The 26,587-nt window shown below is 54.2% G+C and overlaps 7 protein-coding genes across 7 annotated transcripts; 5 read left to right on the top strand and 2 right to left on the bottom strand.

Moving 5' to 3' along the window:
* Positions 1-172: 172 nt before the first annotated feature.
* NCS54_00107200 (Hypothetical protein) lies at positions 173-3,622 on the top strand (the record flags this gene model as incomplete). Its single annotated transcript, XM_053146707.1, has 2 exons — positions 173-2,209; positions 2,261-3,622. 2 exons carry the CDS (start codon positions 173-175, stop codon positions 3,620-3,622), a joined length of 3,399 nt encoding a protein of 1,132 aa, XP_053002682.1.
* A 2,981-nt stretch (positions 3,623-6,603) lies between these two features.
* NCS54_00107100 (Hypothetical protein) lies at positions 6,604-7,864 on the top strand (the record flags this gene model as incomplete). Its single annotated transcript, XM_053146706.1, has 2 exons — positions 6,604-7,054; positions 7,116-7,864. The coding sequence occupies 2 exons, from the start codon at positions 6,604-6,606 to the stop codon at positions 7,862-7,864; spliced, it is 1,200 nt and encodes a 399-aa protein (XP_053002681.1).
* A 723-nt stretch (positions 7,865-8,587) lies between these two features.
* On the bottom strand, positions 8,588-9,374 carry NCS54_00107000 (Golgi apparatus membrane protein TVP23; the record flags this gene model as incomplete). Its single annotated transcript, XM_053146705.1, has 4 exons — positions 8,588-8,745; positions 8,826-9,109; positions 9,169-9,217; positions 9,278-9,374. 4 exons carry the CDS (start codon positions 9,372-9,374, stop codon positions 8,588-8,590), a joined length of 588 nt encoding a protein of 195 aa, XP_053002680.1.
* A 547-nt stretch (positions 9,375-9,921) lies between these two features.
* Positions 9,922-10,941, top strand: NCS54_00106900 (Hypothetical protein; the record flags this gene model as incomplete). The annotated part of the gene is made up of 2 exons (XM_053146704.1): positions 9,922-9,967; positions 10,025-10,941. The coding sequence occupies 2 exons, from the start codon at positions 9,922-9,924 to the stop codon at positions 10,939-10,941; spliced, it is 963 nt and encodes a 320-aa protein (XP_053002679.1).
* A 5,554-nt stretch (positions 10,942-16,495) lies between these two features.
* Positions 16,496-17,331, top strand: NCS54_00106800 (RRM domain-containing protein; the record flags this gene model as incomplete). Its single annotated transcript, XM_053146703.1, has 5 exons — positions 16,496-16,515; positions 16,569-16,641; positions 16,764-16,870; positions 16,955-17,184; positions 17,237-17,331. The coding sequence occupies 5 exons, from the start codon at positions 16,496-16,498 to the stop codon at positions 17,329-17,331; spliced, it is 525 nt and encodes a 174-aa protein (XP_053002678.1).
* A 598-nt stretch (positions 17,332-17,929) lies between these two features.
* NCS54_00106700 (Gamma-glutamylcyclotransferase) lies at positions 17,930-18,896 on the bottom strand (the record flags this gene model as incomplete). Its single annotated transcript, XM_053146702.1, has 2 exons — positions 17,930-18,485; positions 18,844-18,896. The coding sequence occupies 2 exons, from the start codon at positions 18,894-18,896 to the stop codon at positions 17,930-17,932; spliced, it is 609 nt and encodes a 202-aa protein (XP_053002677.1).
* Positions 18,897-20,253: 1,357 nt separating this feature from the next.
* On the top strand, positions 20,254-21,481 carry NCS54_00106600 (Hypothetical protein; the record flags this gene model as incomplete). Its single annotated transcript, XM_053146701.1, has 4 exons — positions 20,254-20,459; positions 20,558-20,576; positions 20,656-20,947; positions 21,018-21,481. Exons 1-4 carry the CDS (start codon positions 20,419-20,421, stop codon positions 21,479-21,481), a joined length of 816 nt encoding a protein of 271 aa, XP_053002676.1. The 5' UTR covers positions 20,254-20,418.
* Between the last annotated feature and the right edge of the window lie 5,106 nt (positions 21,482-26,587).

The following is a 26,587-nucleotide window of genomic DNA, read 5'->3' as shown; positions in this document are numbered from 1 at the left end:
GGTCGAATAGTGACAGACCGCGGCCCTTTCGATTCTCCCGATATCCGATCCTTCTCAGATCCTGTGTCGGCTTCTCGACGACTTGTCTCTGTCCCAAAGAGAGTCCTATTCGAACCACAGACGCCACACGTCACCCTGAATAGTGCTAGGACCCGCCGACCGTCGAGACATCATGACTACACAGGCCGTCGAAGTGGATGACTTTGGCCTCCCCATTAGGCGTTATCCCACTCCCAAGAACGATGCAGCTGTCGAGCCGATCACAGAAGAGAAGGGCAGCTCGGCCACAAATGCTATAGGCGGTGAACAACCGAAAGCTCCTGAGGAGAAAGCAGACAAGACTTCAAACACCGCCGTTCCCGAGGCCACGAAGCCAGTCGATAATGACGATGACGACTTCAAGGATGCCCGCTCTCAACAGCCTACACCTGTCGAAGAACCAGCCTCGAAACCGTCTGCTCCACAGGAACCGCCTGCGCCGGTCGTGTCCAAGCCCGTGGTACAAACAAAATCCCCTGAGCCAAACACGGCATCCACCAGCGACTCCAAATTGAAGGAACCCGCAGAACCACAGACTGAGGCGACCGAACCCTCGAAAAAGCCTGCGAATGTTGAAGTATCGGTCGGCAAAGATCAACCATCCCATGCCACCGAGTCGAAATCGAATCCTCCCTCTCCCACAGCCGCTCGGGGCCGCGGGACCAGCAATGCTAGCCACCGAGAAGGCGTGTCCGAGTTTTCCCACCAGCACATTTCTACAAAGGTCGAGGAAAAGGAGAACGAAGATGATGGGTGGCAGGAAATGCCGTCATATGCCAGATATGATATGTATAATGACGATAACAAGTTGATTGCCAAGGAATACGACCCCGAGGAGGATGAGAAATATGGCTACGCAGGACTTGGAGGTGCCGGCAAGGGCTATACCCGTGTCCTCGTAGACGACGATGCCGAGTCGGCAACGAGCATGGACGACAACACACAGTACCTCTTCAGGCCGACCAATGGAACGAGTATGGTTGACGACGATGAGGGGCGTGATGCCATCTCCCAGATGCAAGCGACCAAGGATCTTCTCACAGAAGGACAGAGGGTCGCATACGTCGGATTGGTACGACTGGAGATTGTCAAGATGGTGAAGGAGGCAGAAACCCTAGAGACAACCAGGAAGACGAAAAAGGAAGTGAGCCTCTCATCTGAAGCCATGATGATGTGGGGACAAAAGATGATGCTCCGACTATACGCTCACATGGAAATCAACGAGGCCGAGCAGGTCATGATCGAGCAGCTCGCTGATCATGGAGTCATGCCCCAGGACCTATCACCAGCACTCAACACTAACGCGAGAGTGGCGAATCCCATGGCTGACAGCGCCTCAGGAGGCACCTCGACGCCTGGCACGCCGTCGCTGTTCTCGGGAGACGAGACGCCGACAGAAGCCCCTCCACCTTATGAGGCCCCTGACGTCGAGGAACTTCCCGACGTCAAGACTCCCTCGCAGCTTCCAACAACTGCCAAAATCGATATTGACCTCCGTTGGACCGTCCTCTGCGATCTGTTTCTGATTCTAATCGCGGATTCGGTCTACGATGCACGCTCAAGGGTTCTACTGGAGCGGGTCGGTCAGAGCCTTGATATCTCGTGGCTCGACATCTGTCGATTCGAGAAGAAGGTCACGGAAGCGTTGGAAATGCAGCAAGCCGCCGAAAAGGAGAACTGGAACGAGGACGAGCATACAGAGGCCCGCAGGAAGAGGGCATTGACTCGACGTTACGTTATGATGGGCCTGGCTACCGTGGGTGGTGGATTGGTAATTGGTCTCTCGGCTGGACTGCTGGCACCCGTCATCGGTGCTGGTTTAGCTACTGGCCTGACGGCCATCGGAGTGACGGGTACGAGTGGTTTCCTGGGCGGTGTTGGTGGTGCAGCCATCATCACATCGGGTGCAGCGACGACAGGAAGTATCATCGGCGGCAGGGCGGCCGGCCGAAGAACCGGCGCAGTTAAGACGTTTGAGTACCGGCCATTGCACAACAACAAACGTGTCAACCTTATCGTGACCGTTTCAGGGTGGCTGACGGGCAAGGTCGATGATGTTCGGTTGCCTTTCAGTACAGTGGACCCTGTTATGGGAGACCTTTATTCAGTCCTATTCGAACCCGAGATGCTTCGAAGTATGGGAGACACCATTAATATCCTGGCTACCGAGGTAAGTTCTATAACCTATTGTAAATGGACAAGCTTGTCTAACGAGCAATAGGCTCTCACTCAGAGTATCCAACAAATTCTAGGTGCCACCATTCTGGCCGCTCTCATGTCGGCACTACAGCTCCCGATAATCCTTACCAAACTTTCATATCTCATCGATAACCCATGGGCAGTTTCTCTAGATCGAGCCACCTCTGCTGGTAAGATTCTAGCAGATTCCTTGCTCGAGCGTAACCTGGGAACTCGCCCAATCACGCTCGTTGGATTCTCCATCGGAGCTCGAGTCGTCTTTTCTTGCCTACAGGAGCTGTCTAAGAAGGGCGCGGTTGGTATAGTTCAAAACGTTTACATGTTCGGCTCGCCCATCGTTGTGAACAAGGACGAGTATATCCGAGCCAAGACGGTGGTTTCTGGGCGGTTTGTCAACGCCTTCAACCGCAACGACTGGATCCTGGGATACCTGTTCCGACTGACGAGCGGAGGCATCCGTCGAGTTGCGGGTCTGGCTCCGATCGAGGACATGCCCTGGATTGAGAACATGGATGTGACGGATCTCGTGGTGGGTCATATGGACTATCGACAACAGATGCCAACCCTGCTTATGAGGTGCGGATGGTCTGTGGAGAGCGAGGAGTTTGTTGAAATTGAGGACCCGGATCCGGAAAATCACGCCGAGCGACAGAGGGAGCTTATCAACGAGATCGAAGAGGCACGAAGAGAGCTAGAAAAGGAGGGAAAGTCGAAGAAGAGCGGGCGGTTCAGCTTCTTTGGGCGACGAAAGAACGCAGACAAGCAAGACTGGGAGATCTACGACGACACGAAAGGCAAGGGTGAGGCTAAGGGCGAGGCCAGCACCAAGGATGAGGACGCCAACCGGGGCGTGCTGTTTGATATTGATGCAATCAGGGCAGAGATTGCCAAAGATGCACGCGGGGGCAACTCAGAGGAGATCCAGGTGAGGGAGATCAAGTCAACGCTGCCTCCGATGAAGTTGGATATGGCGTCGATTCCATCGTCTCCGGCGGCCGCCAACACTTCTCGAGACGACCTAACTGCAACGCGGGACTCGCGTGAAGCTGGGGTATCACAGGAGCGCTCGCGCAGTTACACACCGAGTTACACCAGACAAGCATCGCCGCCGGACTATGGCGCAGCGTATGGTGGTGGATTTGGCTCGGGACATGGCAATGCATACGGCTCGGCCCGGGATGAGGACGAGATCCAGATGACGTTTGATACGTCGTTTGACGATCCTCCACGATCGACAACAGTGCCACCAAAGGAGGAGACACCGAACCGGCCAGAGATCAAGTCGTCTCACACGCTGCCAACCATGACCATACGAGACCCCTGGAATGACCCGGATGATGACGACTTTGGCAAGGAGAAGGAGATTTCGATGACATTTGCGTAAACCTGCCAGGCTGGAGTTCTTTTATGGGCGACATGAACGGGGGACAATCAGGATGACGGGATGAGGCAATCTGCACCTATCCGAAGGCGTTTCTTGGTTGATGGGTGAGGAAGGGGATGGATGTTAGATTCCCGGCCAGCCTTTTCAAGTTTGTTCGGAGGCGTAGCTTATTTTTGGATGTTGTCGCGATCCTTGGAGCAAAACGGGCCTGGCATTAGTCTCATATCTACGTGGTATGAGCAACGAGCAGATGAACAAAGCAGCAAGCAGTACAGGACAGAGAAGATATATCATACCCACCATCACATATAAAAGGTTCGACGGGGAAGACATTGACCAATCATGGGAAAGATTGTGTGATGTGGATGGTAGCCTTTGTTTTGCAGTCGAGTCTGACGGATCTATATTAAGCATAGGTAGGCATGGATGTCACTGGGCACGTTTGATCCTCCTTTATTCACCAGTTCGCTACACGACAAGTAGCATAATACACGTGTCCCACGGGCCTTGATCCATGGCATTGGCAAGGGAACAACGAGGCTCGAGGGGAGGGGCCGTACGACAACGGTCGGTGGCGAAAAAGGGCGTTGAAGCGAAGAGCCGACAGTGCAAGGTAACGCAAGGAAAAGAGGTGTTTCCAAGAGAGCGGCTGAATGTACAAAAGTGCAACAGCATAGCCGAGAGGGAAGAGGAGGAAAACTCCGTTGCCCGAGTGAGGCTTTGCACATGCCACGGCTTGTTAGATTGGTCGAGGGGGAGGGATGGAAGCAAGGATGGCAGGCGATTCGCCAGCCAAGACGATAGGGATGGGATATTATCAGCAGCTTCACACTTGAATGGGTTGGCTTCTCTGATGGTGGCTCCATTTTGTTCTCGAAGACGACGCTGACAGCGGGAGACGAGGACTGGCACTGTCCTCCTAGCCTCCCTCCGTCTATTGTCGTTAGACGACGGATGATGGATCTACAGTATGTACACACGGACAACTCGGGGGCGGCGAAAAACAAAAACCGCAGACGCATGCTGTTGGATCCATCCCATCCCTCTCTGATCCTGCGACCATCATGTCTGAGGCGTCAAGCCTGATCGGCGGAGATGGGATATTCTAGGTATGGATGTTCATTTACCGCACCACGACGACAACAACAGACAGGGAGGAGATCGCAAGGCCACGAGACTGGATCAGTCGTCGATATTTGATGCCGTATTGGAATCAATTCATTAAATACCCCGACCGACAGAACCGAACCAAACCAGTTCTCTCATAAGCATCAGCAGGAGAAGAGCTGACGGGGCTTAGCGCCAATAAGTGTAAGACGACGCGCCGACCATTGAGCAATCTAGCGGACGCCCGACTGTACTCGAGGTGGAACCCCCCCCCTGGGATTACTCTCAAGCCTTTCCTGTCAGCCGCACCGGGGATCCAATTGGGCTGGGGTACGGGTGGGGTGCTCCAACGCGGGCGTTTCATAGGGCAGAATCCCTTTTCGTGGAAGGCAGTCGCCGACGGGGGCTTGCACCGCCCCTCCCCACTCTTTCCCTCTCCAGCTAAGGGTTGTCTTGCCGTAATACTGGGGAGGTACCTTGAAGTAGCTCGGGCGTATTAAAGGTTCAGTTGGTTGATCAGTTTGATGGTTGTTTTTATTGACAGATCTAATGGATGGCTTCTTCCAAAACGTTCACCTGCACACACTGTCTAGATAAAACGCTCGTCAGAAAAAAGATGCGCATGGCTGCAGGTGTTACATGTTTGCACATTTGATAATTCCCGCTCACTCTCACAGGTTTTTCTCCACTTCCATGTCAGATCCAACAAAAATCCATGGATCCTTTTCATTCCCATTCCTCGTCAGTCATCCGAGAGCAGACTCATTCAGCGCCTAGTGCTTACCGATACACTCCGGTACTTGTGGTTCAAGAATCCAAGGGTCCTAGTCCGCGCAACCCCCCAAGCCTTCTTGCTGGGCTTATTTTGCATCTTAGCTGAGGGATGGGCTGTGTTTTTTTCCGCACCTTGATGAGACGGTGAGAGACGGACGACTCAGAGCCTCGTGGTGAATTGGGCATTGCGTTGGCCAAATATCTTGACCGCTTAGCATTGACACGACATGTTGCAAACCCATCTGCGTTTCAGACTTGATGCATTAGACGGACGGCGGATACATGCCATGCTGTAGCTGGCCGTTGCTTTGCACCCGTTGATGAGCGACATGCACTAAGAACCCACGATTGTCTGGCGTCCGGTGCTGGTGAGTCGCCGTGATTGCTGTAATCGGCTTGACGGCCTGTTGGTGGTACTGTACCCTTGCCCCGAGGTACCTGGTTGTACATTCCGCGGTGGTGCCTCGTACAGGGTCTTACTTGCCGGGCTGAAGACGCCTGGGCTTGCCTGGGCTGGGCCACCTCACGCTTGACCTCTATCTGGATGGTTGCTTCGGGGGAAGGAGGGATGGAGTGTGGTGCAAGCCCAGCCCAGTATCCCAGCCAGCCCAGCCAGCCTGGCTTGCCGCAGCAAGGTCACATTGGCCCCCGGCACCACCCCCGTCAGCCCAGTCAAGCACAAGCAACCTAGCACAGTCCATCCCAGCCCGGAAGGCCCTCGCTCGCTCTCACTCTTACTCTTTCTTGTCTTTGTTTCCTCTGCTTCACTTTTTGCGTCTTACATCGATCACCGAAAAACACCAATTCTCCCATCTGTGGTGATCTTCCATTTCGCTGTCCCCTGGGACTAATAGTCCCATCCTCTGGACCTGGAGCAACACCAATAAACCACCACGAGAACGAGTTCACGATCACGACGACGAATCCTTGAGTTGAGCCTCTTCCCTGGCCGAGGCGTGTTGGGCTTTTGAGCGAGCGGAGCGTACGATTCTTTGGGCGACAAGGCCGAGCCGAAAAACCGTGTGAAAGAGTTTCCACATTAGAAGGATAGCCGTTTCGAAACCCGACATTCACTCGACTTGATCGACAACAGACTTAAGATGGAGGCAGTGACAGAGACCCGTATCAAGGATGACGCCAAAGAATTGGCTGAAAATCCCAGCGGCAGTGGAGGCGGTGGCTTGGAGGGAGAAAGTCCCGAGCAAGAAAGCGGAACTGCGACCACTGGCACAGCAGCTGCTGCAACAGAGACTGCCAGGACAGACAAAGGCGGCATGCCGGGGACCAATTCAGGACAGAATCAAGGCGGCGGCAGCTTAGGGGGTACTGGCGGTGGCCAGTCGACAACATATGTCGAATTCCCCAGGGGCAATGACTACGTTCCCGTCTATTACATGCGTGACGGCACCGCCGCCATCCAGTACAGCACCAACGACATCGTCCTGAAGAACATTTACTGGCAAACAACCGGCTCAGGTGGCAATAAAATTGCTAATGCCGTTTACAAGTCTGGGGATGACAAACCTGAATTTACCAAGGGGTTTCAGCAAGGTGTGTTGCTTTGACTATACTATCATGTGTGTTTTTGCTTGCTAATTTATATCCCTTGAAGTCACCGACGATCAACTTACACTCTTGCTTGATGAAGCCATCCTGAAGGGGTACTTTGACAAGACCATGGAGATTCTGGTTGACTGGGAGTCCGAGGACAAAAAGTTTACTGGCAGCACTCGTTCGCTCTACTTCAGTGTCAGTAACAAATCCCAAACCGACACAACGTTGCAGGAGAAAATAGCGGCCTCGGCCAGTAGCGAGGTATCTCTCGAGACGACAACCGCGGCGACAGCCACCTCCTCTGCTTCAGCAACAGATTCTGCCTCGGACTCTAGTGGAGGAGGTGGTGGACTATCCACTGGTGCAAAGGCAGGCATTGCTGTGGGCGCTGTGATCGGTGGTCTCTTGATCATTGGTGCATTGGCCTTTTTTCTCCTCCGCCGACGTCGTCGCAGCAAGCAGCTCGGCGAGGACTACACCTCTCAGCAAGCGTACACTGTGGACAAGGAGACTCACGGTCGTGCTACGGATTCACCCAACTCTCCCTACTCGGATGAGAACCAAGTTCAGCCCGTCGCACTCCAGAATATCAGCCACGATCACGAGGAGCAGACGGCCCGCGGAACTCCTACACCGAACAACCTCCCTCGCACATCTACGGGTTCCCGCAACGCCCCTACGCCCCAGGGCATGTCATCCAATGTGGCTCACCTGGTCGAGGATGGCATGACGGCCGAGGAGATTCGGAGGCTGGAGGAAGAGGAACGAGAGCTGGACGACGAGATCGAGCGTGCTGCAAGACGGTAGTGCTGCTTCGCTTTGCTTCGCCTGGGCAAGGCCGTTTGTTGCCTGTCGACCAGAGAAGTCGAAGGGCATCATGTTTACGCGCGTCATTGGGCTTGGAGTTCTGGATCGTCACTTTTATCATTCTCTTCACTATCGCTTGTCGGGTCGGCCACTCGTGTACCCTGCTTGATTCGTTCGTCGTCGTCGTAGCGTTGCCACATGTGCCTCGCCCGCTTGGCTGAGGTGCCCCTGCATGGCTAGCTGGTTATGTGTTTGGAGAAATACCATGGATGTTCTGCGAGATGATGAAGGGTAAAAAATCTATCAGCTCGTTTGGATGTATATTGATGTAGCGTTAAGAAGTATGGACTCAAGTTATGAGGGTAATATTACACACTTTGGATTCACTCATTTCGTCTGGCCTGCCCGTCAAATGGTGGCACTCAGACTTGTACCTTTCAAAACGTCCATAGCCCTTTTTGATACAATAAGATGGAAGTAATAGATAATTGATTGTATAGTCGTACATATTTTGCCCTATACCTAGGCGCCGAAACCGCAGAAATCTTGCCCGTAAAACCGCAACCTGATACCTCATTCCCTTACTCTACAAATTGGATGGCCCCAATGATCCTGCTCCTGGACAACGAAACACGTCTCCCGTCTTCTTTTCAACGACTCCCTCGAAAGGCTAGGAATGGAAAAGGTTTGCCTTGAGGGTTACTAGCGTGTGCTGACATTTGATCAGCTGCGCGAGAACCAGTTGCTAACCATGTTGGTCGCGATGCTGCCTGCCAGGTTGCTGGTGCCAAAGGCGCTGCCGGCGAGGTTGGAGGCGTTGCTGAACTTGTCGCAGCGGGAGAAGGCGAGGGTGTTCATGATGGTCAGGACAAGAGCGATGACTAGAGGGAGAGTTAGCGGAATATTTCATGGGACAGGGTGTGAAGCTATTCGGAGCTTCAATAGCGAGGATCAAACGTACTGACGAGCGGCAGCCACATAAAGGACAGCGACACAAGCGCCAGGATGGCCATGATGACCCAGAGCATGGGCTGCAGGTACAGGGCGAGCCAGAAGAAGCGGCTGTCGGTGGCGTTGACCACCTTTGTGCCGGGCTCGCTGCTCTCAAACACCCACTGCGAGTCTCCCGTCTGGGGGTCGACCTCGTTCCACCACCGGAGGCCGACGAGGCGGCGGCCCGCAATGTTCTTGATGTAGTAGAAGTCGGCGGCGAGGAGGAGGATGGTGATGATGAAGATCATGATCCTGGTGTACAATGTCAGTGGTCTTTGCAAGGTTTGTAGGGAATCGTGGTGTAGACGCACATGCTATCTGTCAACAAGAGACCACCTAGAAAGTAGACCAGGATGCTCGCTGCGTTTATACACTGTCAGCAATTGCGCCTCTGAAAGCTGTCGCCAGAGAAAAGCTCACCTATCCGGAAAGCGAGAAACGTCAGGAGCGTGATGGGATGCGCGCTGAGGCGCCAGCTGAGAGAGCCGGCCGCGGGCTGTGGTTGCGTGGCATCCATGTTTCAACGATTGTGCGAATTCGGTGACGGAAGAGGATATGCGATGCGCTTGATATGCGCGAGGCGATTCGGGCTCGTTCGTCTCTCGATGTGTCTGTGTGTGTGTGTGTGTCGTGGGTAGCGATTAAAGTGGTTGAGTTGAAGCTACCTGTTCATCCCCCGTAAGCTGTGGCCTTGAGCCGCGCAACGGTTGGCCCTTAGTAAAGGGATGATGATCAAGAACCCCTGTCTGACACGGCCCGTTGCGGAAGGCGGTCGTGCATGGCACAATTCCACAACAGGAAGCACCCCAGGTACCCTCGGCCCTTGATGAACTGCCGGCGGGCGGACGTCATGAGCTCGTGCGGGTCCAGCTTCGGCGTATAAGCCGTATCCGAGTCGGCATTCAACCTTCTCCTCTTCGGCGTCTTGGTATTTGAAGCTGAGTAGTAGTTGTTATAAACAGCCCAACGTCGACGCATATAATTTATCCAAGCTTTGTAGCCCGTTACTAGGAAACAACCTTCCAAACCACATCTTAATCAGAGGCCCCAAAAAGACCGTCACCATGGCCGCGCGATCTGCTTCCATCATCCGCCGCTCATTGCTATATGGTACTTTACTTTTGAACCCTTCAATTATTTGAAACTGCCACTGACAATCCTCTCTAGTTCCGGGCTCATCTCAAAAGATGCTCACAAAGTCCCTAGGCCTGCACTCAGATAACGTCACATATGACTTGGAAGACTCCGTTACCCCCTCTCTCAAAGACACTGCCCGGAACCAGCTGAGGGACCACATCTCAGGCCTCGACGCCCGGCCCTCCGGAATCTCAGAGCTTGCCGTCCGCATAAATGCTGTGTCCACTCCATTCGCACTGTCCGACCTGACTGCCCTCGCCCCTCTCCGCCATGTTGATGCTGTCGTGGTTCCCAAGGTCAACTCGGCTGCCGATTTGACCTTTGTAACCGACGTCCTCCGACACGTTGCTCCGGAGCGCCACGCACCCGATGCAGAGAATCCCATCAAAATCCTCGCCCTCATCGAGTCGGCACGCTCCGTCATGAATCTCTCCGAGATCTGCAAGGCATCCCCTTATTTGAGTGGCTTTATCTTTGCCGCTGAGGATTTCGCCCTGGATCTGTCCATAACTCGAACACCCTCTTTAACCGAATTCCTATACGCCAGGTCTGCCATTGTTACCGCTGCCCGCGCTGCCGAGCTTCCAAGCGCCATTGATCTTGTCTGCACATCCTACAAGGGAGAACAAGGTCTCAAAACTCTCGAGGAGGAATGTGCTGGGGGCAAAGCCATGGGCTTCAACGGCAAGCAATGCATTCATCCCACTCAGGTCCAAGTGGCCCAGCGTATGTTTGCTCCGGACCAGCAGGAGGTCGAGTGGGCTATTAGGGTCGCAATTGCTGATGCAAAGGCCTCTGTCTCTGGAAGAGGTGCATGGACGCTTGATGGTAAGATGATCGATGTTCCTGTTGTAGGGAAAGCCAACGCCGTCATCGCCAAGGCAGAGCAATGCGGTATTGATGTCGAGGGCTTGCGGACGAAATGGAAGGACCAGGAGCCTGAATAAGGAGAGCCAGTTAGCCACCTCTATACATGTATCGCCTCTCAAAGTGTCGAGTTCATGATTCTAACCCTAGAACCAGTTTGGCCTCCAAAATGAAATCATTTCGGCTTCGGCTTCTGCGCAATCTTCGTCCGTGGCAGTCCTTCCCAAGAAACGCCTTGGTGTATTAAGAGGATTATCCCAATCCACAAACGAGCCCTGACGTCCTTGACCACCGGGCTCCCTTTGCTGGAGTGGGGGTTGCGAATTCCTCGAGGCCGGCCTTGTTATCTCACTGGCCTCGAAATTGTCACCACCCATAGCGACCCCATATGGATCTTGTGGTCCATTCCATCTCTCCATTACCTCATTTTCGATTCTTTCGATGAACGCCACCATGGTTTCTTCACCATTATATTGTCGGAACACTCTAGAATCTTTCTCATTGGGGAGGAATTCGTCTTGTTCATAGATCAGGGGCTCCGGCCTGGCTGGATGCGGTGTTGGGATAGGCGTGAGGGTGGAAACCCTATGATGGAGAGATTCTGGGTACCGGGTGCCAAAATCTGATAGAGGTGCTGGTGTGCCTTGGTACCTCTGCCAGCCATAGTGCCTTGGATGCCTCGCGGCATGTTCCCAAGATTGAGGCGTCGAAAGTCGCTGTGGCAAGGGTTGAACAGAAGGACGGTCTTTCCAGAGACTTGAATCTGGGCCAATGCCAAGGTCAAGGCCTCGGTTGGCACTGCGGATATAGTGATGGCCTCCTTCTGATGTTTCAGAAATGGACTCGGGGCGTTTTTCAAAGCATGAACCTTTGTCCGCTTGTGTAGGAACTGGACAAGTAAGGGCCTGATGTCCTTTGCCATCTGTTGCCTGATCCCCTGAGTCAAGACAGTGGGATGTCACGGATGTATTTGGGTTGCCAGCTTCAATTCGATTGGGGTCTCCGCTAGGCATCGAAAGATCTTTTGATTGCTGTTCCGAAGTCAAAGGATTGGTTGATAGTGATGTCCCAGCTGCTGTACTTTGGTGACTGTGATCCGCTGTCACTGGGAGTGGTTGGTTTGGTCTTTCTGATCTCTCCATCTCAGGGCTAACCATCACTCCTCTGTCTTCGTATGATACGCGCCTGTGTGGATGCGATTTTGATGTCTCGACAGGATCTGACGTGTGGTCATTGGTATCAGGGACAGTCGATGGCTGTTTTCGGCGATGCCCAATTCGAGACAGAAATTCTGTGCCGCTAAAAACTCCTGTCTTAATGAGGTCTTCGGGCACATATTCAGGTGTTTTGGAGTCCCGGACAGACACTGCCTGGTTTGCCGATCCTGAGCGGCCTCGTTGAGGTAGAGATGAGCTTTTGCCTGGCCTGGAACCATGGCAACTCTCGAAACTGATGCCACGATATCCAGATCCCCACGAGGTGTTCTGTGATGTGGGCCTTGTCTCTTGCGGTTGAGTTGCTAGTCTCCCACTTCCCGCGCTCCTTGAAGTTATGGTGCTAAGAGCTGGGGTTGATTGGCGGGAGCTCGAGGGATGCACGAGATGCCTCTCGAAGCCGTTCCTATTCCCCTCTTGTCGGATCTCTTTACTATTCCTGGCACCATGCCCCTTTGCCGACTCTTCTGGCTTCTCCAAGAAACGCATTTCGTTGAACCTGAGGTCGCCAACTGCCTCATAGTAAGTAAAGGATATTAGCACGGGCAGAGCTACACACGTTCTCTTCCAGCATAGGCAGAACTTCGAACATTCGAGGACATGCCGGCTCGAAGTTCGGGATCCAACTAAGATATGGCACGTTAGCGTCGTTCCCAGCTTGCGTTCCCTGTTAATAGACATGACATACAGTTATCCTAGAGGTTCCGAGAAAACTTGATGTAAAGTTGTTCATGACGTCTCGGCTCGAACGAAGTCGAGATTTCTTTGCCCGGGTCTGTTTTCTCGCCCCTTTCGCTTCGCCTTTAGCTGCTCGCGCTTTTCCGTCATCTCGTTTCCTCGAATCATAACGATCAGGTCGGGTTTTGTGTCTGGGCCGTCTTTCGAAAGCAAAGTCATCGGAAGTGAAGTTGGGGGATTGTTGACGCTCTGGTGACCGATGTCTCTTTCTATTTTCCTTATCAGACTCCATCGCCACGGATTCTTCATATCCCCCTGTTGAATAGCTGCCATTGTCAAATCTTTCGGGGCTTCTGGCAATCGGCTGGTCTCGATCAAAGCGTCGTTCTCCTTGTTGGCGATTATGCAAAGGGATGGGTGCAATGGGAAGATTATAAGGACGCCAATCTAACGAGCGACTGCGATCGAGATCTTGGTTGAAGCTATCTTGGTGATTGGTGACCTCATCTTCAGGCGATGTTTGATTCAACCAAGAACGAACAGGGCCAAAATCATCGGAGCCGGCCTCTGGGACATTTTGCGCAAAGCTCCTGGCAGGGCCGTGTTGGTCTTCATGCCATGCGCTTGGATGACCGTGGTCTCGATGATAACACATTCAGGTCGTCGCAGTCAAAAAGGAGGGGATCGAGGATACAGAAATCAAAGGGCTTTGGGGAACACCCAGAAAACAGGATCAGAAGTGCATCGTGAGAGTTGCTCATCACAAATCTTGAGCGAACTAAGCAGCTGTCATGGTGCAAGGTTGCTCTTGCTGCCACTTGCCTCGCTAGGGGTGGAAAAGAGAAACCTGGGCAGGACTTCTCCTGGGTAGGCAAAAGGGCAGGAAAGAAAGTCCATCGCTCTTGAATTCGAGAGTACCTTCCTTCCTATTTACCTAGGTATCTATCTGCCAATGGAAGGCTCTCCTGGGAAAATACAGAAGGGCGTGATGAGGAGGTGCACCGTCCCCACCGACTGTGCCTGACTGACGTCTGAAGTTTCGATTGAATTGCATCAAAACATCATCAATCGCCTCAAACATCAAGAAACAAGTTTTTCGCCTCCCTTTCTATCTACCCAGGTAGCTGGCACCTTTGTCGCGAGTTGGAAATTGCGGATATGTTGCATCTCTTGACGAGTCCTTCGCTTCTCAGGGTCTTCACCGACAGCAGGTCCCGCATGGTCGCGATTGAATGCTCTGTCGCAAGTCATGTTTCACCTGCAATTCACCCAGGCATGCGTTTCGTGTACTCGGCATGAATACCTGGCATGGAAGAATACCCATGCCATCGGTTTCAACTCGAATCAGCCGACAATGCGTAAAGTTTCAATCTCCGTTGGGCCAAGCGATGAATGGTCCCTGAGATGGAGATGGACCGACACGGGTATTTGTCTTGGCGTCGAGTAGGGGGCCAGATCAACCGGCTAAGGCGCTGCCAAGGTAGCATCGCATCAACGCTTAATCTGGCGTTTCAACGCGCTGCATCTGCCAGCACAACCGTTGACACGGATTTCGCTTACGAGTCTCTAATTCGTCCTTGACTTGGTTCTTTGCAGATTTCCGCGACAAGACACCAAACCGGAGCGGTGGACAATGCGGAATCGCGGGGACTGCGGTGGGTTGTGAGGCCCCATCTTTCCATCCCGTCTCCAGAAAGCACAATACGAAGGAGCGCGAGACTACCCCTTGGCACACGCGTGTTTCATGCGATGGTTACGAGTCGGAGTCATCGGGGCTCTGGGGTGGCTTGCATTCGGTTTACCGCCAAGCTGATGGTTTCCACGTCGTCGAAAGATGTCGGGACGCAATACAATTCCAGAGTCCGGATACTGCTGGTTTATTCAAGCATGGCACATACTTGCAGCATACCCTTGCCTCGATCTCCCCTCTCTCCTGCTGCGGCCTTCCCGGCTTCTCGAACGATCTACAAAACGGAACAATCGATGGCAACGATGGTTCGCAGACGTGTCGTTCTATTTATTCCCCGTCTCGGCTTGTTGGACGGTGCCGCCGCCCCTGAATCAATGCCCTCCACAACCAGGTGGAAGAGGGGCAGCACGTGTTTGAGATAGGTCTCTGGCGAAGCGGGGCTCGAAACAAGATGGTGAAAGGAGAGCACCAGCATACGAAGAGGGCGGCACGTTCAAGGTCAGGCACGGGGACGGGGTGCGTGGCATCTTTGCGGCATAGGGCAGCATGAGGGAGAGATTCGTCGTTGCAACAAGCAAGTCTTGGGTATCAATTCTTGGACGGATGGCGGCCAATTGGCTGCATGTGGCAGGTTTCCAATGTCTCTCATTCACATTGTCCATGGCGCAGGCCGGTGTCTTGTCCCGATATAAGCTACCTACCAAAAGCGCAAGGAGCAAGGACCGGGATGCTGGGGCATGTGGGTTGAGGGGGCTATGCGAGCAACGAATGGAATTGGCATAGAATGATGAGAAGGGGCAAGATCATCGGGCAGTTATGCTTGGCCTAGGGGCACAGAGCTATTTGAGCTAGCCGCGGTGCTTGGCTTTTGCGTGGAGAGGCTGCTGCCAGGATGTGGAGGGGGGCCGTCGTCATCACAGACCCGCATGAGCGTCCTCTCATGCCCTTGGACGCCAGTGTCTGCCCCCCCCATCGCCACGGTGAGGTTGGTGGGCATTGCGTTCCCCCTGTGCTTGCCGTGCGTGCTTGCTTCTTCCGCCTAAAGCTTGTTTGGAAGAAGGGCCCTGGGTCCCTGCCAGTGCCAGACGCAGACGACGAAACGTCCATCCGTGGCCCATGCTCATGGCACCCCGGCCTGTCGCGGTGACGGTTCACCCAGCACTGCCTCCACGGATGAGCCCACCGGAGGATCGACGGGAGGAGGGAGACTTGGACCTGAGCTATAAAGGATGGCGGAAATGAAGCGAGCGAGCGAGTGAGCGCCATCCATCTGCATGTGCTGCTTGACATTGGGCTCGCCTGCTAAGACCAAGACCAACTAATCCAAGCCCAGTCCAGAGTTGAGTCTAGAGACAGGCAGACGACAAGATACCCCTGGCCGGCATCGTCATTCAACGCCGGTACCGATCCGGACTACAGATACAACGTGCCTAACCTTGCCTCGCTGCAGGGTGCATACATAACCTCCACGGTCACGCTCCGCCCGCGCCCTCAAAGACCCCTCTCGTCCTTTTGTCTGTCCTGTCGTCTAAGCTACTGCGTCCGCACCATCTTCCCGTCTTTGGAGCTCCACTCTCATCTTTCTCCCTGAACTTCAAATCCATCCACGTTTACCTGTCAGCTATCTCGATAATTAGCGCACGAGTCCAGCTGCTCCGGTGCAAGATCGAGTGCGCCTTTGACAGAGCTGTCAGTATTCATACCTGCCTGAGGCAATATAGGTATGTCCTCTCGCTCTCTGCGGCTTCCTATTCTTCTGCCCTGTCTGCGACTGTGATTGCGATTGCGCCGCCTGCGAATGTAAGCGCGCGCTTCCAGTCGAGGCCACGCGTGGTTTGCCAGCAACATGTCCCTTTCCATGGCTGTGACGGCAGAGTCTGTCTAGCTATCTACCTCTCTTTGATAAAGACGAAGATGCGCAACTCTAATTCTCAGCCTCACGGTCTTGCGACGTCTTGCTGATGAACCGTCGAATGCCGGAGAACCGGACCGTTGCCGTTCTTTGAACCACAACTAACACTTGGACAGATTCAAGACCCCACGATATCCATCATGTCGAAGCTTTTCATCGGGTTTGTCAAATCACCATGTGAGCGGTTATCGCATTGTACTGACCCAAGATAAGTGGCCTAGCATGGCACACTGAGGAGGCTACTCTTCGCCAGAAGTTCGAGGAGTTTGGCCCCGTCGAGGAAGCTGTATGTGACTCCGTTCCTTTCTTCTCCCGCTGGCAAGGCACTCCTGGTTCTGCATTCTCTTGTGGCTCTGGTGCGAGTGCTCGCTAGAGTACGAAGCGGCTTCTAACAATGGACACGGAAAGGTTGTGGTCAAGGACCGCGATACCGGCCGCAGCCGCGGCTTTGGATTTGTGCGATACACCCAGGAGGGAGACGCCCAGAAAGCCATCGCCACCATGAACAACGTCGAGTACGAGTCACTCTGTTTCCTCTTTCCGATGGCAGATTCGCTGTGATCGATCGCCTGTTGGCAGTGAGGTCTAACATGTACTAGGTTTGACGGACGAACGATTCGAGTTGACAAGGCATCCGACAACGGCCCCCGAGGCGGATTCGGCAGAGGTGGCGGCGGCTTTGGACGAGGCTTCGGAGGGCCTATGCCGTACGGCATGGGTCCCCCTGGACCCGGCTATCAAGTCCCACCCCCGAACATGTACGCTCCGATGCCGTATGGTCGTGGTTACCCTCCGCCGCAGCAGCAGGCTTACGGCACGCCTCCCCAAGGTATGTTTGAGTGATGACAGCTCCAGGCTGCGCAAGGCTAATTGCTCTATAGGATTCGTGGCGCCGCAGTTTGGATACCCCGACCCATCTCAGCAGCAGCTCCCTCCTCAGCCCCAGCAACCTCCCCAGGGCGGACGAGGCTATTAGTCGACTGTAGCTAGAGGCGCATCAGGAGTGGGCCACGAGGGCCGTTCAGAGGGTTGGAGAGACATGGCGAGGGTCAATGATTTCGACGAGTTTCGGCACCTGGGCTTTGCGAATCCTTTGTATGACTGGGTGATTAGGCATCGGTGAGCACGCTGGACGCAGAATTATACCCGGGCGCTTAGGTTGAGACATGGTAAAAGGCATGGCATTTGGGGTTGCCATCTTGACACGGCCGTTTTATTAATGACTTTGTGCGGGAAGACAATGGAGATTGCCTTGTTGGGCGGGCAAATGCAACCTAGTGCTATTTGGATCCTTTCCCTTTTGTCTCGTGAGGTCACCCTTGTCAAGCTTTTGCATCGCTGAACTGGTTATATGACCTTGGCTATCAGTGGAATTGGTTCTGAATCGTAGGTCTCACCGAGCACCACGTTCTCGTACTGCTAGTGTGGACAAGGCATTCATTCCACGACGTAATTGAGGTTGTTGGATGTATTGTGTCTAACCCTGTATTGACCAGCCAGGTAGGACCTTCTATACGTGTCTGTATGTCTATGCTATACCAGGATACAGTCTATTCAAGCGATATGCCTTCCTCTCAGGGGCTTGGGTCTTCAATCTCTTCCGCCTCTTCGGTGCTGTGCTTTTGCTGATGGGTGGTCGGCGTAGGGTTCAGGTGTGCGATTTTGCCGCTGCTCCGGAGCTCCCTGACACGGCGAGCGAGGTCGTGGATGTGAACATCGCCGCTGTCCGGAGCCAATTCATTGAGGGCTTCCTCGAGGTTTAGGAGGTAGTCAATGTTGGGGCCGCTGGGCCCTTGACTGCGGGCAATGTGCTCGGCAAGCTCCTGGGGATCCTGAGGGCCGACGAACTGGTCATTCTCCGGAGTGCCGATGTAGACGAGGGTGTTGATCGAGGAAGAGCCGTCGGCGGGGTGAAAGGGGGCGTAGTGGATAGAGTAACCATTGATCTCGCGGATGTCAAGATATTCCTTGACCTCGGCGACCTTTTCGGGAATGATTCGGTAAGCGACACCCCAGACGCGCTCCGGTGCAGATGCGTGACCGTCTTTATCCTTTAGCTGTTCCCAGTAAGACCTCTCAATAAGAGTGACAACACGACCGGGAGCCTCGGGTGTGCCTCGGTGATCCTGGCTGGAGGATACTGTTAGTAAGAACCGTTGTCTTATTCGTCAAGTGTTGGAGTCATGCCTGGCCTGTGAGAGAGTCAGCTGGACGAACTCGACGTGGTCAGCCAATTGAGGGTATTCAGACCTGCCAGAAACGTCGGACATAGCCGTTGACCCATCCAGGGATTCTCCGATCTTGGAAGGCGAGTGTCAGCGAACTGGTGACAAGGGTTGAGACATCGGGTGAGTTAGTTACCGAAGTGTGGCGGAGGCTTCCAGATGAGGCTCCTATAAATCACGGAGAGGGCTGCGTCAGTATTGGGAATCAATCAATATTTGGATGCGACGGCTGCGTAGCCACATCAGAGAGAGCTGAGGCGCACCCGTATCCGTATAACCAGAACTCGGAGGTGTCTTGGGCGTTTTGGACGGTCATGGCTGAGGTTGAGGTCAAGGACTGGAATCAAGGTGTATTAATAATGGTGTTGAGCATATTGCCGAGACTTGCGAGGTGCGTACTTGGTCGGTTGTGCAAGACGGAATGGAATAGTGGACTAGACGAGGTCCTTAAGCCGCTCTAGATAGTCTAAGGCAAGGTGTAAGTGAGTAAATGCTATAACAGCCCGTGATAATAGGTTGCTCGGTAGTTGTGACTCTCAAGACAAGATGGGGAGGACAGGGGCAAGCATGGATGGATGGATGGGAACGGGAATGCCTTGTCCCATCGATCCAATGCGATGAGGTGACCTACGGATGGGCCAGTAAGAGGCAAGCATCCAATGGATGTCAAGGGCCCTATACGCGGGAAGCCGCAGCCGCAGACGATCCAGAAGGCGGGCCGGCAAGAGATTGAAATCCATCCATTCCCATCCCATGCACGGATGGACCCAGTCCAGTCCATGTGTAAAGACGGTGGATCACGATAGATGGCCGCTGCCCCCTCCGCGCCTCCACCGAGATTGGATGGATGCTGTGCTCGAGGTGGCTGAGGCCATCCTCTGCAGTGGCTCATGGGCGCCCGGTGTCACTGACAGATTAGTTACTGCACCTGGAGATGGGCAGACGCTGACTTGCAGATGGAAGCGCTCCATGGAATCGCCCATCCAGCGTCTGGCGCCTCCATCTATCCCTACAGGGCGTTCCACGGGGCGCTTCAGGGGACTACGTACCGTAAAGACGGATATCGGCCTGCCTAGGGGCCAAGCCAAGACAAGCCAAGCCCAGCCATGAGAGGTTGCTCGCAGCGCAGTCAGGCTTCCTCGTTCCTCAGCCTGAATTGGATGCGAGCCCGACGACGTAATCCCGTCTCCAGAACCATCAGCTTGAGCAGGGGAAGGTGCAAGGGCATGTCAGGCTTTACGCAGCAGGTCCTTGCTTCCCTTGCAAATTGGCCAAGTTGTCCGCGTGCCTTCCCTTGATCTCTTGAAAAAAAATCCTTCTCTAATACAAACATCATTTCTCCCATTCACCTACAACCACACACACATATATCTTTCACCTCTCAGAAACCGACGTCACCAGGCTCTCGTCACGCTTGAAACCATCCGCTGCTCGCGTGTGATCGCCAAACCTGGTCCGTCAGATAAAACCCTGGAAGTCGTTTCTCCGACCCTGGGGCTCGTTCTCGCTCTCTCGTCGTCGCCCATAAATTCCCACGCTCAGCCACACTTGCTCACTTCGACGCTCCACCAACAAGACAACACTGCCCCACGCTCATACTCCTCCCTGGGCCTTACCGAGAACCAAGCGCAAAAAAAGGCACGCAGCCATCTGTGACGCTCAGTCCAGTCCAAGCCCAGCCCAGCGGCACCCTTCAGCCGCGCACCACCACCTCAGCCCGACCTCAAAAACCCCCGTCATACTCGACGTCCTACTTGCTCTCCTCCGTTCTTAAAAGGTTCTCCTACCGATCCAACTCTTCTCCAGGACAACAAGACTCTTGGATCACACAAATCACTATGGCTTACAACCGTCCCTTCGATGAGGATGCTCTCCCCAGGTGAGTTGCCCCTCATTCCCCCGCGCCAACCAGCGGTGGTTCTGCGATGCGCCCAGGACAACGTCACGATACCAGTGCTAACCACGCGCCTCGTACAGATTTGCCGAGCCAGACCCCGTACGTTTCGCCTGTTCTCCCATGCTGATGGGTCAGCCATCGAGGGAGGAAGCACATCATATTGACCTTGTATTTGCAGAAACCCGGCCAGTCGAGGACTCCTGCCCCGCAACAACCCCCTCCACAGCAGTATCACCAGCAGCAGCCTCGATATGATAAGCCCTTGCCAGTTCACCGAGACTCTCGATCTCAGTCGATAGGCCAGCAGCATGGCTACGGTCACATGTCGCCGCCTCCAAACCCTGGCGCGAGACCGCCTCAGCCTCACAGCCGTTCTACCCTCAATTCGCGACCTCCCCCTTCACCCGCCCTTGATGGCTCTGGTTCCGACCCTTCGCTTTTGCCCCTATTCCGCGCCGTAGACAAGGATGGTGAGTATCGTCTGTTGATGCCCTTCCTGCAAGGGGCAGCTTTACGAGCAACCTGCTGACCCTTATCCAGGGACTGGTCATCTCTCTGAAAGGGAGCTCTCCGCCGCGCTAGTCAACGGTGACTGGACCGCCTTCGACCCCCACACCGTTCGCATGATGATCCGAATGTTTGACTCGGACCGGAGTGGCACTATTGGTTTTGAGGAGTTCTGCGGTCTATGGTCCTTCTTGGCCTCATGGCGAACCCTGTTCGATCGTTTCGACGCCGATCACAGCGGCAACATCTCTCTGTCCGAATTCAACAACGCCCTCGTCGCATTTCGATATCGACTCAGTCCCCAGTTCGTGGAACTGCTTTTCAACACATACGACAAGCGCAACGAGGGTGTCATGAGCTTTGATCTCTTTGTCCAGAGCTGCATCTCTCTGAAGCGCATGACGGATGTGTTTAAGAAGTACGACGACGACCGCGACGGATACATCACACTAAGTTTTGAGGACTTCCTGACAGAAATCCTCAAGCAGCTCAAGTAAATGATTAAAACGGCGATGTAGTTTTGGAGATTTTGGACATTGAAAATGAACTCCTAGGACTGGAGTGTTATATGGATCAAGTCTTACATAGGACTGTGATACGACCCCAAGGGAGGAAGCCAGCATGCATGATATGGCGGGGTGTATAACGGAGACGGCTGGGTACATGAAGTGGCAAGATGGAATGGACAGGTGGATGATACCCTAGGTCGAGGCTGCGGATCCTGACTTAGAGACCGGGACTTGCCTTTGATACATCACATATGAATTTATGTTGAACAACTCGACGCAGTCCCAAGTTGGTTATACCGTCATATGGGTTCATAAGGTTCCTTGACAACTGGATGCCAGACGCGAAGTCGGGTTCAGGACGAGCAACGGGCGCCGGGTTGTTCAGAGCATCTTTGTGAGACTTCCCTATGGGTAGCTTGCCCTGGCTACAAGGGCCTGAGGAGTTACATACACTCCGTTTCCACCCAAGTCTATATCTTTGAGTTGCACGAGTGCCTTCTTCCGTGATTTAATCGTGCGAAGTCGGCGCAACGAGTGCGATAATCCTGCTGGCAATAAATGTAGCACAGTGAGGCATTCCACCAGGCGACCATTGCCGTGGCAGGCGACAATGAGTCTAATGTCCGATCAGCTCATACGCCTCTCTCGGCGCAATCATCTGTCAGTCCTATACATAAGGGCTTAAGGGGTCCGATTCCTAGTCTCCAATCAGACATCCCAGGCGAACGCAAGAAGAATAGTATTACCCCTGTGACCGCACGGTTCAACAGTTTGACGTCGATTGTGGGGAGAAACGCCACTAAGCAGATATATTGACCGAGTTTCCATAAGAGATGCTCCAGTCGGCAATCTGCTGGGGGGAAGCTTCCAAGAAGCTTGGGTTGGTGGCTCTGTGTTGATCGGGGGCTTTCAAGTAACCTGTAAGGGTCATTGGCTTTCCAGAACATGCGAACATGCCTATATCGAGTGGGATACGACAAGTTGTGATCGGTGCATGTGTGATTTCGGGGGTCGCAAATGGACCTCTCAGAGAAGCCATTCAGATCGTCTGCTTGGAGATCAGCGCCGATTGGCCTGGCTCGTCGTTGGAGGTCTAGACTTCCAAGACAACCCGACAGAGAGCCCAGGCTCGACCATCATCTGATAGTTGCATTGGGTTGTCTGGTGTGGTCCAGGTCATGGAACAAGCCTGTTAGTCCGTGTAAAAAAGGTAGCAGAAGGAGATGGCCGACGAGACGGGTGGCACAAATCTGCAAAGTCGCATTCCTCCGTTCCAACATGTCGGTTTGGCAGCGGACGCTGTTGTATGCCCACTCACGTTTCTGCAGTGCTTATCGGTGGAGTGATGAGCGACCGACGCGAGCTTGGTGCTGGGCTGTGTGTCGGTCGGTCGCATAAAATGATGGTGGCATCCGCTTCTTTTCTGATAACATGCTCAAGTGGTAAGGGTAGCAGATGATTATTTCCACGATTTCGAGGCTCGAATGATGGGTGGTGGGTTATTGAATTCGGCCGAGTCTCGCAGCTGCTCAGATCGATAAGAAACATAACGATGCCCAGACTTGATAATTGAGGGAAGGGAATGTCGTTTTCAACCTCATGCTGGTAAGATTGATAATCCTCGGTGAAGGAACAAGGAAAGTGAGAAGCCTCGTCTCGCCAAACCCATGGCTTTTCAGTCATGGACGACCGGCGTTCCGTGCTCCATTGTCTTACAAGACGGCCAGTTGAGCTCCAAGTTGACTAACTGGAAATTGTTCAATGGGCACACCCATGCCTTCAGGGTTCTGGAACCACGGACACAACGTGGCTATCGCGGCAACAGCATGGTAACCAGCCATTTGAGCCAAGCAAGAGGTGGAGATTTGGGTCTCGAAGGCGCGAACAGGAAGCAGCCTATTGACTCTACCTCTGTCGAGCATGGATGTCCGTCCAAGGTTTTTGTTTTTTTGGTGGTCATGGGATCGAACCCAAGTTGCCCCAAGCTCCGCCCGCCTATGGATTGCGACCCGACAACGAGCCTTTTTATTCCCTCTCTTTGCCAATGCAGTCCAAGTCGAAGGGCTAACCCGGTTGTTTCCTGGGAAGCGGCGTGGACCACGCGGGGAAGCTCTCGATAGGCATCTGAGTCCAATACCCAAGATTGGCAGACCTGATATGGATAGTTTCGAGACTCAAGACGTTGCTCATCCATCTCAAAGGGAAGCTCAGGACAGCCAAAAGACTGGCTACCCTGGAGAAGAGAAAAAAAGACGTTGCCGCCAGTCGTTATTTGTTGCTCGCCCGGCGCCCTTCATCCATCTCCACCCCAGTTGGCCCCCACACGCATTTCCACCTCTCCCACTGGATATTCCCACCCCTTCTCTGGCAGCTGGGAGCTTCCGTACCCGGTTTGTGACTCTGCCAGGAAGCACATCAGCCCTGAGCTGTCGGCGAGCTTCAGCAGTTGCTCGCTGACTGTGCCAGGCTTACGGTTCCAGGCCCGGAAGGTATCTCCGAAGTCGAGAGCGAGGGCGCGATAGTGAACATGTCCGTCATGGAGCTGAGCATCTGAGGTACCGTCGACGATTGCCGCTGGGGTGAGATTCGCAGTGGCCGGTGGTTGCGGCGCGGGGTCACCGCCCTGAGGGCCTCGAAAATAAAGCCGGACTTATCGTGGGCGCGACCTCGGTTCCGCGGTCTTGGGTTGGATGTGTGCGCTTCATCCTTCGAGTCTTGCGACGCTCGCTGCCATTCCCGGTCCCTTTGTTCCAGGCGACTCCCCTAGCAGCATGCCATGCCTTGTCATCGGCGTCCCTCAAGCTCGTTCGTGCGCTTTCAACCGGACCTGCAGCTGGCTGGCTGCCTCGCTCGAGTCAAGCGACAGATTTGACGTGATGGACAGGAGTAAATTCTTGTCCACTCTATCGCCACATGATTTTGGACGTTTCGGACATCAGCTCACCGCCTTCCTAGGAGGCGAACGACCCGATGAGAAGGGTGTAGCGCTTTGCAGCTTTGCCCGAGTCGAATAATGATGGAAGCGAGGGGGAGGACCCTTCACTTGTCTGACTCTGCGCACGCCCGTCCTGCACCTTCAGCAATGCCGGTTCCGTACTCGTAGGGCGAGGAGCTGCCCGCTCCCCTGGCCGGTGATGTCACCGTCTCACAAGACCCGAGACTGTGGTGACAAGGGCTCCAAGTTGGGCTGTGGGCAAGACTCGTGCCCCCAATCGCTCTGCTGCGCATCAGCTCTTCTCCAATGAATAGAGCTTCTCGAAGCTTGCCCCCTCTCGCCAGCTACCCTCCTCCACCACCAAATCGAAAAAGAAAATTCCATCATCCCCTTTCTCGAAAGGAAAAAAAAGGAGCTGCATACCCCTTAAAGCAGGACATGATTCAATATTCTTCTGACTGTGGGGGGCAACGACTCTCACGTCGAATCTCTCCATGTCCACGGCTGCGAACCGTCGCATTCCAAACGCCACATCGGCCTCTGTGATTCCAGCTCAAGTCTAGTCGCCCAGGGCTTGAGCTCCAGCTTCCAACAGCATTGTGTAGCTATGGTCCCGTGGACCAGTTCGTGGCGAGAGTCATGCAGAGGTACTCGTCGTGTACATGTGATAACCACGTCCGGAGTTGGCTTAGGGACAGGATCCGTGAGTGGCAGTTGACCTTGGGTTTCGGCCCCGCCGACCCTGGCCATTCTCCAGACATGGCCAACCTTGGAGGCGCCGGGCCTTTTCTTGCGACATGCTAGGTACCTGTCGCAAGCCGATGGTGTCGACGAGGCCCGGCCGGCCGGGTGTAGGTATTGGTTCTGGCATTGGCATCGCAGGGGGACGTGATCCGCGACCCAGTTCAGCTGCTGATTGACTGGCTCGAGACTTTTGCCTTGGTACTGTGCTGTGGTGGTTAGCTCTGCCTCCACCGATCGCATCTCTTGCAAGCAAGCTCTGGCAATGGACCAAGAGAAGGGGACCTTGAACAAACCTGAACAAGGGACCAGCTCCACCTCAAATGGAGCTTGCTCCCCTGCTTCCTGGCTCTTGGGGGAGCTTCTCGGGGCCTGCAGCACCTTTCACAGGGCAGCAACGTCTGGACATAAACAGCCAAGGGACGTCTGCTCTGCTTCTCAACCTCCATCCGTCCAGACAAGAAGCTCCACCGCCAGCCACCCCCCTCTCCACTGCTGCCACCACCCCTCCCGAGTCATTGCAATGGGAGCCAATTGATTTGCCCGCGCAGGCGCTTGGGCCATGCCCTTCTCGAGCTGCTGATGCTTGCTGATACCTGTTTTGGTGTTGTGCTCTGCTACTGGACGAAGCAGGCTCTTCCGGACCCTGCTACAGCAGCTTTCTCAAAGGCCTGGAGGATTGCAAGATTGAAAGCTTGCCTGCCCCAGTCAAGTCCCAGTCCGTCAAACTCCGTCCCATTCTGGCGCCCAGGCTGCAGCCAGACAGAGGGCAGGAAAAGAGTGGCAGAGGGTTTTTGCTTCTCGCATGGGCCTAGAAGGCTGCTAGACAGCTCCCGTACCCGCACCCCCGGAGCTACGTCCTGACGCCATTGGTCCCGGGCGATAAGTCGTTCGAGGCAGCTGAGATCGCCAGTGGTGGAGGCGGAGGTCTGGCAGTCGAAGGAGGCATGGGAGAGCTCGCTCAGGCTCAGGCTGTGGTTGTGGTGCCCTTGTCGAGGTCGTCGAGGTTTTATCGCCTGCAGTTATTGTTGCTGTGCGGAAGCACACTTCGGTACCGGCCTGGATCCGTTGCCCACACGCCCTCCCGCAAGTTTTTTTTCTCTCTCTCTCTTGCTGGATGTAATTTTTTCCCTTCCCTCGGTCGGGGTCCGCCTGTGTGTTTCTCACTCCAAGCTTGGTCATCTGGTCCGTGAGTGATCTTTGTGTCTGGTGTGTGAGTGTGGACGAGCGAGTGAAACGTCTGGAGCACCGAAATGCTCTTGTTCTTGCTTGTGTAAGAGAACAGAGCTCAGCTCGGCACCACACACCACACACTCGCCGACACACACCCTTTGTCTGTCTGCCTCTTGCACTCACTCCTTTGCTCTTGCCTTCTTGTTCGCTCTTATTACTCACCTGTTCTCACACGCTTTACCCAA

The sequence above is a fragment of the Fusarium falciforme genome, chromosome 1, assembly GCF_026873545.1.
Source record: "Fusarium falciforme chromosome 1, complete sequence".
Lineage (NCBI taxonomy): Eukaryota > Fungi > Ascomycota > Sordariomycetes > Hypocreales > Nectriaceae > Fusarium > Fusarium falciforme.
This window is presented reverse-complemented; position numbering and strand designations above follow the sequence as displayed.